Source organism: Haemaphysalis longicornis, unplaced genomic scaffold (genome assembly GCF_048455015.1).
Source record: "Haemaphysalis longicornis isolate Haplotype H1 unplaced genomic scaffold, Haemaphysalis longicornis Haplotype H1 scaffold_3, whole genome shotgun sequence".
NCBI classification, from domain to species: Eukaryota; Metazoa; Arthropoda; class Arachnida; order Ixodida; family Ixodidae; genus Haemaphysalis; species Haemaphysalis longicornis.
Window position 1 is genome coordinate 67612003 of NW_027526335.1, and position 16156 is coordinate 67628158.

General features: G+C 44.3%; 1 protein-coding gene across 1 annotated transcript in view; it reads left to right on the forward strand.

Annotated features, from left to right (window-relative positions):
• The window catches only part of Tmem131 (Transmembrane protein 131), a 113531-nt gene that overhangs the window by 4314 nt on the left and 93061 nt on the right, over nt 1–16156 (forward strand). The window contains exons 2-7 of the mRNA XM_077703345.1: nt 7005–7069; nt 9545–9576; nt 9691–9774; nt 10792–10915; nt 11723–11836; nt 14366–14488. Of these exons, the coding sequence (XP_077559471.1) occupies nt 7005–7069; nt 9545–9576; nt 9691–9774; nt 10792–10915; nt 11723–11836; nt 14366–14488 (542 nt within the window). The remainder of the gene's footprint in view (nt 1–7004; nt 7070–9544; nt 9577–9690; nt 9775–10791; nt 10916–11722; nt 11837–14365; nt 14489–16156) is intronic.

The following is a 16156-nucleotide window of genomic DNA, read 5'->3' on the forward strand; positions in this document are numbered from 1 at the left end:
AAATCTTTCGAATAAAACAAACCTGTATGTTGTCTTCATGGCCCCTTTCAGCTCGCGTCCTGCAAGCGCACATACTGGAAACAGTCGACTACGAAGCATCTAAAAAACATTTTTTGCGCAGTGCCCCCTTGAGCATGAAGGTTTCAGCACAACTCTCACTGGTTCGCTTTGCCCCCTCGTAGAGGGTGCTGGGAGTTTTGAGCCACGGACATAAAAAAATGCCTCAAGCATTTACGTCTGCGTACGTGATTTTTAAGGCAAAAGCCCAGAAGTGTACCCATCGAAAATTCCTTTACTGCGACATCGTGTTTGCATCTCAGTGTTTGCTTTTGCATCTTCGTCTTTTGGTGCGAATTGCTTTGACAGGCCGACTGGCCGCACAGCACCTTCTCCAGAATCAGCTCTCTGTGGATGGCGTGAACTTGTTCAAAATCACGTGCGGTCATGTTCACCTGTCACGCGGCACACAGTAGGCGAACTCGCGTTCTTCCACGGGCAAAGCGCGGGAATAGCGGCATGGTAAAGCACACACAGATCCTAGTCTTGAGACCCGGGTTAAGTCCCTACACAAGCTCGGATGCGTTTGTTATGTTTTATATATTTATTATATTTATTATTTATTAGGGAAGTAGTGCCAGAGGGGGCATTTTTTTTCATTTTTTGCCGAAAACAGGTGGACGTCACTTCAGTTGAGGGCTTATAGTATCATCGGACGTCGACATTGTCAGGGGTGTAGCCAGGGGGCCTGCTTCAGTGTCAGAACACTGCCTGAACTTTTCTGAGCTCCAAATCCTTTCCTCTTCTTCCCTTTGCCCCCTTTTTTTTGCCCATGCTGTTTACTCACTGAATTGATATACTGCAATGTAAAAGCAAAAATAAGAAGGTTTAGGTTTATTAAAGCCAAAAATTATTAAAATTTTGTTTGGGCGCAGCATCTTTGTCTTTTTGTTTTTTACCGACGACATATAACACCCCCTGAAAAATATTTCTGGCTACGCCACTGGACACAGCCATAAATTAACGGCGTACCTTCTAGTGTTGGGCTCCACATTTCCTGTGGTTGACAGTAAGGGATGTTTTAAACACTCTTTTGCCATTTACTGGGGATGTGGGAAATGCAGTTTAGATGACTGAATTTGTATTACGCAATTCCAGAGTATGCATTTTCTTGACACTGAGTATCCAGGACTTTCTTTGGAGCACATGCCTGAAATGGCGAGACCTTTATTCATGGATGACAAGCATTATGTATCTGTTGCACTAAGAGACTAAACACTCGCTTGTAATCATCTGGTGGGCATTGGGATGCAGTTGGTAAATGGAGTGAGAACAGGAAGGCTTCAGTTGCGAAACAAGTTTGATTGCTTCTTTGTTTCAAGCTTTCAGCATTGAAATTAGTATTGCAAACTGAAGGGTCCTTCCTTCTAAGTGTCATCAAATTTGAAGTTGTTTAGGGGATCTTAAATGTGCACTGTGCTTTTGCAAGTGTTATGGATCTCTCTGCAAATGCATAGCCCTGTGCAGGTGAACCAATCCAATTTTCTGTTCCGTATACATTGCATCAGAAGCACATTGATTACAATTGCTTTATTCTGCAGGGTACTTGAGGAAAAGTTCAAGTTCATACCTACCCGAGTAGAATGTATGAGCTAGGTTGACGACATCCTTAGTTTGTTACAAGGTGGCCCAAGTAGGAGTTGGACTCAGCAATCATGATCGCTTGACTTTACGTGTATGTTATATTCCGTAGCTATTTGTTTGGCAGGCTGGGGTCACCTTTTGGCACTTTTGTTTTAGGCGAAGCTCAGCAATTGCACATTGAATGATGTTTGTATAAATCAAGTTTTATCAGTACTGGAAAACTTGCCGCCAAAAGAATTTTAAGGTCGCAAAAAAAGGGATTTGTAGCCTTAAAATCACAATCTTAGCTAAGGGAAAAGGGGTATAAATGGTGTGAGGAATTGGTAAAGCTTGGTAGTGATTTAAGGTTTAGCTTAAAATGTCATCGCATGTTTGTTTTCACACACATTTGTTTGCTTTCACACAAGACGATGTTACACATGCATGTGCGCGCACACACACACACGCGCGCGCGCACACGCACGCACGCACACACACACACACACACACACACACACACACACACACACACACACACACACACACACACACACACACACACACACGCGCGCGCGCGCGCGCGCACGCGCGCGCACACACACACACACACACACACACACACACACACACACACACACACACACACACACACACACACACACACACACACACACACACACACACACACACACACACACACACACACACACACACACACACACACACACACACACACACACACACACACACACACACACACACACACACACACACACACACACACACACACACACACACACACACACACACACACACACACACACACACACACACACACACACACACACACACACACACACACACACACACACACACACACACACACACACACACACACACACACACACACACACACACACACACACACACACACACACACACACACACACACACACACACACACACACACACACACACACACACACACACACACACACACACACACACACACACACACACACACACACACACACACACACACACACACACACACACACACACACACACACACACACACACACACACACACACACACACACACACACACACACACACACACACACACACACACACACACACACACACACACACACACACACACACACACACACACACACACACACACACACACACACACACACACACACACACACACACACACACACACACACACACACACACACACACACACACACACACACACACACACACACACACACACACACACACACACACACACACACACAGAAACATTGAAAAGCTTAAAATTTTTGCATGTGAGCGGTGAAGAGTGTGAGTGAAATACTCACTAAAAACAGAATAATCTGTGTGTCAACTCCATGTTGGCATCCTTAGAAATTGCGCGCAGGCTGAAACACGGACAGTAGAGGTAGAGATTGATCATTTTCGGTGACAAATGTTCACCAACTAGCTCGTCTCTCCGTCTGGCTCCATGTTAACTCATGTGGCACATCCAAATGGGACTAGAGGCTCCACTAAAATGCACAGCCATGTTTCTTGGCGGTGGCTGTGGTTGTTGTAAGGGCTGGGTAGGAGAGAAAGGGTCCTGTAGGTCACCATTGCATCATCTGCTTTTCTAAGTATCTAGCTTAGCTGTCTGAAGTTTGCGTTAAAATTGGAACCGTTGTTATTGGGACAAAGCAGTCTTTTGAAAGAACCAAATTCGAATTGGGTCTTCAAGGTGCCTTTGAGCTATTGCGAAAGTGTAGCTTGCTGCTCCCCAATGCCGCTGCGATCAAGTTGCTAAAAAAATTATATTTTGTTACTCCAGAACTTCAATTTTTCTGCACAAGTATCCGTTGTGCTGTTACGTTCCCAGAATGAACTTCTACCGAATGTGTTTAAAAAACTGTGAGAAGTGCACATAGCCATGGTGCCACGTCACCCGATGAGTATCGGGGGTTCTGTACTGTTTGTAAACATCTCAGTCTGACTTTTTTTTTTTCTGCACTGCTGCTTTGTTACAGCTCTGTTGCAAATGAGAAATATTTTTTTGATGGGTGTGGCGGGGATTAGTTTAGTAGTCAGGGCATTGTCTTTTGCAAACCGGATGTGCCAGCTCACATGGGTCTGTGTGCAGCTCAGGAATAGCTGTTATGGCTGTCTGTAATCCTTCGTCCTTTGTATTTGTTGATTATATTCCATGTGCTCTTTCCTCTACCTCTTTTTATTTATTTATATTATTTTTAACTAATCTCGTTGTGTCTTGCGTGTTCACTTCAGCACGCGCCTTTGAAGCGTTTGAAATGTCGAAGTGAATGCCCTGATTACTACTGTCTTTTTCTTTTTGCAATAAAATGCTGTAAGCTGTACCCAGCCAGTCTTCAAAATGGTTTGTGTACATGTGTGTGCGGACATTTCTGGCACAAATCTGAAAAGTGAAATCGCTTGAAAATTTCACAAGATTCAAGGTGGTGATTACTCTGCTACTACTCCTTTGGTGTTCAGAATGAAGTTTTGTAGTTTTAGGAGTGAGCGCTGTCATAAATTTCTGAGGTGTGGAAGAATAATTCGTCATAGTTTGTGTAAATTGGCTCAATTGGAACCAGAAACAGCGAGAATTGCAGGCCTGTCTTAATACCCCTGTCGCATGGCAAATATAATGTCATTCAAAGTGAATGGCACTCGCTCTGGCCGTGTGGGCCTACACGGCGAAACAAATCTCATTTGATAGTGACAGTGGTTACAGTTGGCGAGCTCGCAAACCCATGAAATTATATCTCAAATCATCAAGAATGTTTTCATACAATTTAAAAAAAAAATAACAAAATATTATTTTTTTTTTAAATAAAAAGAAAATCACCAATTTAGGTGACATCAGTAGACATCACAAGCTGAGACAAGTCCGCAAAAAATCCGTATTAGGGTAGTGTATCGTCTCCTGTATTAAAATACAGGAGGCAAGGGCAGCGATAGTTTCCTCCACGAGCGCTAGGGACCAAGTAGCACGCATTGGGGATGAGATTTTTTTTTTTTGTTAGTACTTGCTGTTCTTTATTTGAAAACAACATAAATGGAAAATATAAGTTTACTAACAATTTTTAGATGCAGTGAACCTTGGTTTATTACTGAACTTTCTTCTCTAGTGACACGCCACTGCTGTAGAGGCGTCGAGGCATCTCATTTGGCTGCCGAATGAGCTCCCAAACCTAAATTAGCCGCTAAATGCGAGCCGCCTGAAATGTCATTCTGTATTCACATGTAGCGCTGAATTAATGACATTTAGAGCGAATGAGATTCGCTCTAAATGTCATTTGATCTGCCTTGTGGCAAGGGGTATTAAACGGGGCAGTTTATTTGATGCGAAAAAAAAAAAAAAAGCAGTGTTTCAATGCTGTTCGATGGCACTTTGTTAGAGTGGCGTCCAGGTGGTGCTTTACTGTGTAATGTACTTCACTCCCTTTAGTGTAACCTAATGAGCAAAAGTGCAGCATGCTTGGGATGCCAGCCTGTTTGCTTGCTTGCTGGCTGCCCGTCCAAGTGAGATGATTCATTTTCGCATTTTATGCGCTACGCGACTTTCTCGGGAAGGTCAGCTGTCTTTTTTTTTTTTTGCCTCCACAACAAATGTGTTGGGGTGCCTAATACCCGAGCCATACGTATTTAAATAATGTAATTAGTGTCTAATGGCATTAAAGAATACATAAAATGATGGTTTACGTAGGCCGTGCTGTACACTACCCTTAATGGCATCACTCCTAAGGGGATTTTGGTTTTGACACATATTTATAGAAGTCTTAGACGTACGCAAAAGTTTTCATGGCAGGGTTCTAGATATTTTTATTGTAATGCAGTAAAATCTCGTTAAATAAAACTGCAAGGGGACGCCATCTCAGTTCGAAATAATGAAAGTTCGAACTAACGAAAGGGAAAAATAACAACAGTACACTGCAATTTTGAAGCAATAGGGCATGTCAACACTTTTGTGCTTGAAAAATCCTGCGATTATGGCCTGCTTTTTGTTCCTAGAGGCATCAGTCAGCACTTTTTGCTCAAACAAATAAATGTAGTGGAAAGACTTCTTCTCCTTCTCCTTATTGAATACTTAATCTCCTGATTGAATACTTGGATCTTTTTATTAAATACTTAGGAAGAGATGGGTGACATTTTATTCGGCCATGACTTCTGAGCGGACGCTCCACGTCGCCACGTCGCCATTGGCAGCAACAGGCTCTGCGCTTCCTGCACGTCGCCATTGGCAGCGACAGGCTGTGCGCTTCGTACCTGCGATATGATGCCCTCATTTGTCAGCGCAGCCCACATACCACTGTACTCGCTTTTTCAGTGACAAAGTTCACAAAGAATGCCTGTGTTTTCCAAAACGTCTGCGATGGGGGATTTAAATTAGTTTTACCCTATTTTTTCTTCTGCGTTTTACTCAGCCTGGTGTGTATGCACAGGGTGCATTTCTGTGGCCAAGTGCCAAGCGCCAAGGTGCCAGGGCGTTGGCCTGTAGTTCGAATTATCTATGGCGGAACCTACTCGGGTTCGAATTAACGGTCTTCATTATACATAGACTTCTATGGAAATTGGATGAACCAAATCATACAGTTCTAATTATCCATGAATTCGAAATATTGAAGTTCAAATAAACGAGCTTTCACTGTATTAAGTAGTATCTAAAATATTTTCAAAAGTATGGCTTGAGTGTCGCCTGCCACCAGTTGCCAAATCCAAAGTATTGGAAGTGGCGCCACATTGGGGCCACTTCATTTTGTCTTTTGCTGCTGTTACTTTTCCTCCAGCTTTTTCAATTTCAGGGCGGCTGTGACATCTCTTTACTCATGCAGCAAAATGAGATATGTACAAAGCCAAATGTTGGGAAAAATGCATGGGTGTAGGAAAGGACGGAGTGCAGGTTGTCAACAGGGCATAAAGATTTGTTTGCATTTGTAATGTTTCCATATCAACACCCCCAATGCTGAGAGTTTTGTTCGTTTTACTTTGTGGCCATTGCGTTTCAGAATACACAGTTTTAAGGCGAATGAGTTGTGTGAGACTCCTTAAACCTATAGTGGCATTAAGGCAAACCGCATTCGATTTTTGTATGTAACAGTCAGTAATAGCATTAAAATTTAAGGTGTGAAGTACTCAACGGCCTCTTCCGTGCAAGAATGGCACAGGTACTAGTGTTGCCTTAATTTGCTATGGCCTTGTGTGCACTTTTTTTTCTTTAGTGAGGGTGCGAACATCTCCTATCGACATAGTCCCGCTGTGTTGTCACCTGTCATGTCGCTTCTCACTTTCCTTGTTGCATGCCTGTGTCATGGTGACGATTGAAATGTTTTCTTTCCCACTTGCAGGGTTTGTGCAGGCAGGCAGCGACATTAATGGGCTAGTAGACGGCGTTCTTGCTCAGATTTCTGAGGTACGTCATGTGGCTTCTGTTTTATTTTTGTTTTTTTCCAGCTGCCTGCTCCGCACACCTGCCACCCTGTTTCAAAGAGGGACTCTGAGATATATTGGAGCAAGCGGTGTGTGGCAGCTGCCTAGGCAGTATCCTAACAAGAAAAAAAGGCAGAATTTAAAAAAAAAAGTAAAAACACAGGGCTGTTTTATGAAAGAACACGTGGAATTCTTTTATTATCAGTTTCTTTTTTCTTCTACAGGCCCTTATCAAAACGTTGACTTTAGAGTGTAGGTGTTTCCCCCATCTCTCCACAGAACAGTGCTTGGAATTTTTTACTATTGTTTTTTTTTTTCTTTTTTTTTGTACGAACCTGTATCGATTGATTGATTATGAGGCTTAACGCGCTGACGTACACAGGCGATGAGGAGTGTTGTAGTGGAGGGCTCCGGATTAATTTTTACCACCTGGGGATCTTATTGTGTGCCGAAATCTCGAACATGCGGGTGCTTTTGCTTTTTGCCTCCATCAGAAAAGCGGCCGCCGCGGTCAGGAATTGAACCCGCGACCTCCTTGGGCTTAGCAGCACAACGCCGTAGCCACTGAGCGACTGAACCTTTATCGAAATATTGCCATTAGAGTGCAGGAATTTCCTCCAATCTCTGCAAGCCTCTGCCCAAACGTGCGCTATGACATGCCCTCTTTGCTGCATACGGAGTCCGTTACTTGGTGCAGCGTCTAACGAAGCGGTCGTGAGGTAGGAAGCTGGGCAGCCTGTGCTGCGAGGTGATAAGGACAGAGTTCCTCTCTTAGAGTGGCTGAGGAAGTGCCCTTTCCTTTATATTGCATCGAGAACACACAACTGTTGATAAGCTCTTGCCGGTGTCGGCGAAAAGAGGAAGGAATGAAGGAAAAGAAGTGCAGCCCGAGATAAACTAGACAATTCCTTCAATCTCAAGAGGCATGCAGCAAGTCAGAGATGGCAGCAAGTTTTAATGTTGCTTCTTCTTTTTCTTTTTTGCTTGCCTTTTTATGCACACATGGTGGCTGGGTAGGTGTTGTAACTGGCAATAGTTGAGTCACTGTACCCAAGATAGCTGCTATGGCTTTTATTTGTGAACAGCCCTGTGCATAGTGTAAAGTTTTCCGCAGCTTAATTATTCAAACAGTGACCAAATCTTTGTTATGATGCACTCAATGTACATAGTTAATAAGTTTGTAATAACAAGTCTTTTCTGCTCGCACTCTTAAAAGCTTATATTTTAGGGGGGTACTGAAGGGAATCTGTCAAATTTGTGGCTGTGGGTGTATGGGGGAGGGAGTTAGATTCAAATACATCTTCACTTCACTATGTAAGTGATGTGCTGAGATATTGTTTATTTACAAAGATCATAAGAAGTTCAAAATCGAGCTTCTCTGTGTAGCCGTCTTACAAGTTGCAGCAGTAGTGTGATTTGCAACGTAATTTACTGGTAGTTCATCATCAGAAGCTCGATTACTTTTTTTTTGCACTTGCTATCAATTTATTTTTTCTCGAATTTTCATATTAGATCAGGAACCATTTATTGTAAATGTGCCTGCAATTAAATTTTGCCATTCGAAGTTTGGTGTTAACTGATAGTATCACAAGATCAGGGACAAAGATAGTGCTAGAGAGAGAGTGCGTTTGGGCGCACTTTACATACCAATGAGTGCACTCAGATTGGTCAAGAATGTTGAGGATATGAGCTGCACATCCTATAACTGTTTTTAAACATTTGCATTAAGTGATAACCACAGGTATGCTCGCAATTAAAACATTGATAATATTATTATGTTTATAAAATTAGTTGGAGAGGCCTTCGTTTTGCAGTGGACCAAAATAGGCTGTTGATGATGATGAGGAAGAATTGTCTAGCATTAGCAACTGCTTTTCGCGGTGAACTTATACTGAACAGCACCGAACCAGTGCTTACTTTGGGAGCTTATCTTATCTTACTGACAATGCTGTGTTTCCCTGCAAAGTAATACAAGATGCCGTGCAGTGTCGTCTTTTTTATAAGCACAACTAATCTTTTGCAAAACTCTGTGGCGAGTGTGGCGCCAGCCTATTGCTTTAATTGGAATGAAAAGTTTGTTGTTTCTACAATCAGTTTTACAAATGACAGGCTTGTAGGCTCATTGGGAACCACGTTTTCCCTGTTATCTAGGTTAGTTTTGTAGGGGACACTTTTTGAATGCCAGGCTAGGGGTTTTTCCATTGTTACGGATTCAGCGGGCCGTATGATGGGATGAAAGGGAGGACAACAACACATTGCATTGTGTTGCACACGATGGTTGTATCGGATTTAATTTATGGGTCTGCATGGTTCTGTAAACGCAGCTGGCAATACTTGACAAAGGGCGGTACATCATAGTAGATTGCAGTTTTTGACCCCGTTGGTGAAAGCAATTGTATATGACAATGACTGAGCAGACAATATCGTAATTCTTGTTTCCGTGTGTACTTTTGTGCAGCCATCGGCGGTCAGCAGTTCCTCGCCTGTCAGGTAAGGAAAGCTTTGCTTGCAAGTCTCTAGGAGTGTCTGTACTGCCTTCAAAACAAGAAGCTGTCATTATGGTTTCTTTTTTTCGGAATCCTCTGCCTATTTTGCCATTTGCAGCTTCGCAGACTTGGAAGACAGCGACATGAACATGTATGCAAGCCCGATAGCATTTGAGCCTGCTTTCATGGATTTTAAATCACAGTAAGTGGATCAGAAAGAGTTATGCTTGGGCTTGTAGTAAATTACTTTGGCAACCTTGATGGCATCGCGACTCTTTCCTTACCGCCTGTGGGACGCCATAAGACTGACAATTTTGGATGTGGCATTAAAAAAAATTCGGCCACCTTCGCAATTGAGATGCAAAGACTGAGAAAACAGCGGAGCTGGGAATCTCCACTAGCTCTAACTAGGCTTTTCTTAGGTCTGCCCATCTTATCTGTAGATAGGACAGTGATGCCGCCGAGCACGTGCCGTCTTTTTCAACTTGGAGAAAACCTGCACATCAGCGATTACGTCATCACTAGGCGCGGCCGATCCCCGAAGTGGGCCTCCCCGCCCGAACATCTGTCCACTTCAACTCAGCCAGAGTCCAAAGCCAACGTCCATGCTACAAACCTGGAGAAAATGCTGATTGCCCCGAATGTGATGATAGCGCAGTTGGGTAGATTCGGACAGTGGGAAGCAAGCGTTTTTTCTTAGGCGCGCACTCCCCACACCTGCTTGTCGGCTCCTTGCCTCCTCGCCACTTTCCCTCACCCTTGCTGTCCTAGCATTTCCACTTTTCTGTGCCAAGTTTTGAGCGACGCCAGGCACGGATGGAACTCAAGCCTAAACAGCTCCGCTAATAAAATTAAACCTAAGGCCTGTGAACAAATTAAACTGCGCAGTATGCAACTTGTAAGCTACCGGTTGTTTTGACACTTCCTGGTGGTTTCTGCGGTGAACTTAATACTGAACAACACCGAATCACTGCTTACTTACTTCAGGAGCTTATCTTATCTTAAACTTATCGTATCATATAGCATCTTATCTTATCTTATAGCATCAATCTGTCAAAACTACGTTTCGATTTATGGCAAGGGCATGTGCAGGGGAAGGGTGGGGGTGGAGGGAGAGGCTCAGCTTCAGTAGTTATATATATATAGGTCGAATTCTGGTCATTCGTAACATTTGGGGAAGTGTACTTACCAGTGTTTCATTTTCCCTGCCTTTCCTCAGGCCACTAAGTATGCCTGTGCGTCGACGAGTTGTCGTGAAGAACTTGAGTCCTGATTCGAGCATAGAAATGCTATCCATCAGTGGAAGTACGGCTCACTTTCACTGCTCCTTCTTTCAAGAAAAGGTACGTTGCTTTTTGGTGTTTGGGTTCGTCGAAGAGCTGATTGCCCTGTTTATTTCAATGTTTCAGTAGTGGAAATTTCTTTTGTGAATTTCCTTTGTTCTTTTTGTTTAATTTTTCATTTCTCATTTTCACGCAAGTGGGTCATAAAAATCTCTTTGCACAAGGCAGGTTCAAGCATGTTATTTTTTTTTTAATTTAGGTGCTGCCAGTTATGGGTGGCATTGCAATCTGGCTGCCAATGACTGGCGAGGTTTTTTGCATGCGACAGCCGCCAAATAATGATGAGCAAAGGAGAGAGCAAATGATGCATGGGCAATCCTTGTTGTTATGAGCTGCGTGCATATAAAGCCAACCAATGACAGGAACGTGTGATTTGTGACGCTTAAAGGTGGCACGAAAATAGAATGTCAAAGCAGCACAAAGGATGGTTGCGACTCTAAATAAGTGCAGAGAAAGGCTAGCAGACTTTGCAGTGTACTTGCGAGCTTCTTGTTTGTGAAAACAACTGCTTGGTTTGAATGTCATTAAGCACTTACTTTGCCTCGCAATTTGGGCAGGTTTAGTGACTGTGTTAAAAGTGGGTTTCAGGGTAGCAGTTAAAAATTTTCTTTTTATTGTCGAACTCAAGGACTAATTAGCATGAAAAGTTGCCATTGTCATGAGTCTTATCCATAAGAATCCTCATAATGATGCTCTTGCATAAAATTGCCTAAAAAAATTTGCAGGTTTCAAGTTTTGCCCTTTGTGAAGTGAGGAGTCTGTGTAAATGTGTGGGTTCCTCTGTCTCCTCCCCCTCCCCACACACAGAGGATATCACCAGGGGGCAACACCACGTTTGACATTGTGTATCTTGGAAGAGAACGAGGACTAGTTGAAAATATTCTATTTATTCACACTTCATTAGGCTCTTTCAAATACCAGGTGAGTCTGCTTCAGTGCTTGCAGTGGCGCCTCCTGTTTGTGCACAATGCTCCAGCCTCACTCAGGCTTTAACGAATGAGACTCCTCGTTTTTCATACGCACGTGGGGTGCCAACAGAGCGCTGCCTGTGCCAATGTTTTTCAGCCTGGACCTGACTTGTGGCAATTTCTTTTTTTTTATGGTAGGCCTTATGTTTCCATCACCATGTTTTACGCCATGTGGTGTTTGCGTCCCACTTTTACATCTGCTGTGCTGCGTTTAGTATGACAGACCAATGCTGCCCTGGGGATAGGTGGCCAGCTATGCACCATATATGAAATGGCAGATTTTTTAGTGCTTCAGAAAGGGAGTGAAAGAGAAAAAAACAAAAAAAAAACAACCAATGGCAAGAAAGTCGGACTGCACAAATGGTTGACAGGGTGACCGTTAATTAGCTTTGGGCTTACAGCGGCACTCAAGACCACAATATCCAACATTCCATCCTCCTTGCTGGTCCATTCAAAAACGATGGTGGAACTGAACACAAATGGCTGTGAAGCAACGTGGCTGGTAGGGAAAAATAAAAATTGGCATATGTTTGCAGAACTGATTGTTTTCGCTGATAGTTCATGTTTTTTCCCCCTATGTTTTTTTCCCCCTACTTCTTTGGGGGAGGCACAGCCAGTTCCCCTTGTATAGAGTGATCACAAAGGAGATGGCATGTATGGGCTGCAGATGTATATAGGATTAGCGCCAGGAGCAAACATACCTTTTGTCGTGGCCGGAAACACGAGAAGTAATCTGGATAGGGCTAACGTTGGCTAAAACAAGGTGTCCCATGCGGGTTGTTCAGTCTGTTCAAGCAGCATTAAATACGATGGAAAAAGGAAAACCAAGTGCAAAGAAGTGATGTGGTTAGTTTTCATACACACGGAGTGGTAGTGGGTTCTCAGGAGTGACTGGTTGCAGATTACATGCACATCACTAAGCAAGCCCGAACCTGTGCCCGTGCAGTGCTCTAGTACCAACACTGAGCTTATTTTTCCAGTGGGATTGTTGAAAAGGCAGAGCTTTTCACTAACACATAAGTACCCTGAGAAAAATATCTTAGGTCGATTTTTTTTATTGCTGATATAAATTCTTCGGACGAATCTCTTTCGAGAAAAAATTGCACTTTTTTTATGGTGATCATAAAGTGACAAAAAAAATCGTTTGTGTTGTTGCATACGTGTGGGGTTTATTCATGAGTAACTTGTTAATAAAGTTGCGCGGGCCCAAGAAGCGGCAGAAGTGCCTGGAGGACGAAACCGAAACCAGCTGCCGTACGCCCGCGAGTGACCCGGTGCGAGTGACCCAGGACGAATCTATTTCGAGAAAAAATTGCACTTTTTTTATGGTGATCATAAAGTGACAAAAAAAATCGTTTGTGTTGTTGCATACGTGTGGGGTTTATTCATGAGTAACTTGTTAATAAAGTTGCGCGGGCCCAAGAAGTGGCAGAAGTGCCTGGAGGACGAAACCGAAACTAGCTGCCGTACGCCCGCGAGTGACCCGGTGCGCAAGCGATAGGCCGCTTCTTGGGCCCGCGCAACTTTATTAACAAGTTGCGCGGATGCATCGCTGTAGTAAAGTGTAACAAAAAAGGAAAGAAGAGCCATCGGGGCAAGAAAGAAAATTCACATATTTCCGCAGTGAGGCATTGCATGCCAAATAAAAAAAATGATCAAAAAAGGTGTGCTTTTTAAACATACCAGCGATGACGTACGTGTACGTCATTGACCATTTTGAAGGTGTTTGCTGGGGACATACATGTACGTCATTGACCCTGGAAGGGTGAAGATGTAAAGTTCTTCTTAAGCTTTTTTTTTCCTCTGCATTATACAAATGATCGTCATAATCGTCAGAAAACGTTTGTGATCTGGAACACTTACTGTGAATTAAAAACTGTGCTAATAGACGGAGTGAGGGACGACAACACATGGGTCATGCCTCGTCTCGTCTATTAGCGCTGTTTTGAGTTCAGATGGTACGCAAAAACTTGCCCAAATCACCGTCCTAACTTACAGCAAATAGTATTTTATCTAAATTGCCGTTGGTCATGAAGGGTAAGAGAGTGGATCCCTAGAGAAGGCAAGCATTGCAAGGAGCGGCAGAAAGTTAAATGGGCAGATGAGATCAAGAAGTCTGCGGCTATAAATTGATTGCAGTGAGCACAGGACCGGGATAATTGAAGATCTGTGGGAGAGGCCTTCGCCCTGCAGGGGGCGTAGATAGGCTGATGATGGTGCTTATGATGTTCGAAATTGCGTATAGTTACATACAATGAGAAACCGAGACAGGCTTGTTGACATGTCAGGTTGGGCTGCAATTGCTCTAAAGATAATGCACAAGGTGGTATACATGGATGCAGATATACCGGCCTTTGTCTTGTGCGCCCACTGTAAAACGCGCGACTCATATAAATGGGATATTCAGTTGTTCCTGCTTGTATCTTGTGAGTCTGTATCCCGCTGACTGTTCTTTTCTCTTTCCTTGGTTTGCTGCCTTCAGGTGTCAGCTGTGGGAAAGGAGAATCCGTACCGGCTGCGGCCCTTTGTAGGGGTGCGCATGCCTCTGAACAGCAGTTACACGCCACTCATCTACATGCACAATCCACACAGCTCTACCATTCAGGTGGCGTCACTTTGCTTTGCTTTGTGCAGCGCACACGTGGCGAACAGTGGTGGTGTTCCTTTGATTGCGTCAACCGAACCTCCCGTATGTGGAAGGCTCTTTTGTTGCGTGCATGTGCATACACAGTAGCGGTCGCATAATGGTGGCTTAATTTTTTGAAGGCCTGGAGCATTCGACTGAGCCTCGTTTTCAGTCATCTCCACAGTTCTAAGTGGTAGCGCAAAAATGAGGCAGCAGTCATCGGAATACACGTTTGCCCACTTCACCTCACACAAAACACCCAAAGTATTCTTTCCCACTGCGGTGGATGAAGTCAGTTTGCATTGAAAAGGTTAATTGATCAAAGAAATTTCTGCATGAACTGCTGTGGGATTTTTTTTTCCTCCTCGCAAAGCATCATGTTGCCCCTTTATATGAAGAAGCGACAGCCTTCTCTGCGAAACCTGGAGGAGGCGTGACAGGCCTTTTTCTGCTGCACCCACATCCTGGTGGAGCACTTGCCAGATGCGATAGGGTTCGTTTCCCGGCCGCGGTGGCTGCTTTTCTGATGGAGGCGAAAAGCAGACGCCCGTGTGTACGAGATTTCGGCGCACGTTAAAGGGACCCTGCAACACTTACCATCGACTGCTCGGAATGCATTTTGGGGTAAAGTGTATCGTCCCAGCAATCTCCTCCCACAAGAATTATGAAAATCCGTTCACTATTACCGAAACTACGCGTGATGAAAAATCGGGGATAAATGTTCCCGCTCAACTCAACCGCGGACAACCCGACGAAAGCTGCGCGCTCTCTCCCGGAGAGGGGGGCGGCGCGCGGCATTCTGTTCGGCGGCCTTCAATATGTCACAGGCCGGGGAGTTTTGTCCTTTTCCCCGCAACGTGGGCGGGTCTATTTCCGGTGTGGTGCCACAAAAAAGCAGGCATGGTGGCCTGCTCGCAAGCAAGCGCTCAGGCTGGTAGGGCGTTTTTGGAGCAATAAGCGTTTGTTGTCGAGTGGGCTCGTTGAAAGTGGAATATTTAGTTCGTCACTCAAACTCCGCGCGCACTCAAAACAAAAGAAACACTGAAAGCATGCGGACAGGTTCACACATAGAAGAGGTTTATACGCAGCGCCGCCGACAGCTGATCGTCACAGGAAATGCGAGAATTTAGCTGCGAAGTTGATCAACGACACAGCCAGGACAGCCATGGCCCGATTGACGTCGCAGAGGCCATGCCAGGGGTGCGTAATGAGGAGAATTGAAGAGAGCGCGGTTGGTTTTTCTGTGTCTTTCACGGCGATTTGTGCGCTTACCGCTTCACGCGCACATGTAATATTTGGCTCGGGTGTTCCTGGCAGTGTCATCTAAACGTCACGCAGGTTTACTTGCACTGCACGAAGAGTGTTGCAGGGTCTTTTTAAGGATCCCCAGGTGGTCGAAATTAATCCGGAGCCCTCTACTACAGCGCCTCATTGCCTGCGTTGCGCTGGCGTGTTAAACCCTACAATCAATCAATCAAATGCAATAGGGACCGTTTGTTTTCGCACACTGTCACCTGCTAGTGGCCTCCCCTGTCTCACAAAATAAAAAACACACTCTATGAAATAGTCCGAAGAATAGTTCAAGGGGGCCCAGTGTGGGACTGCGGAGTTTAATAGCTTCGTATTTCCATTGCATGCCGGTCCAAG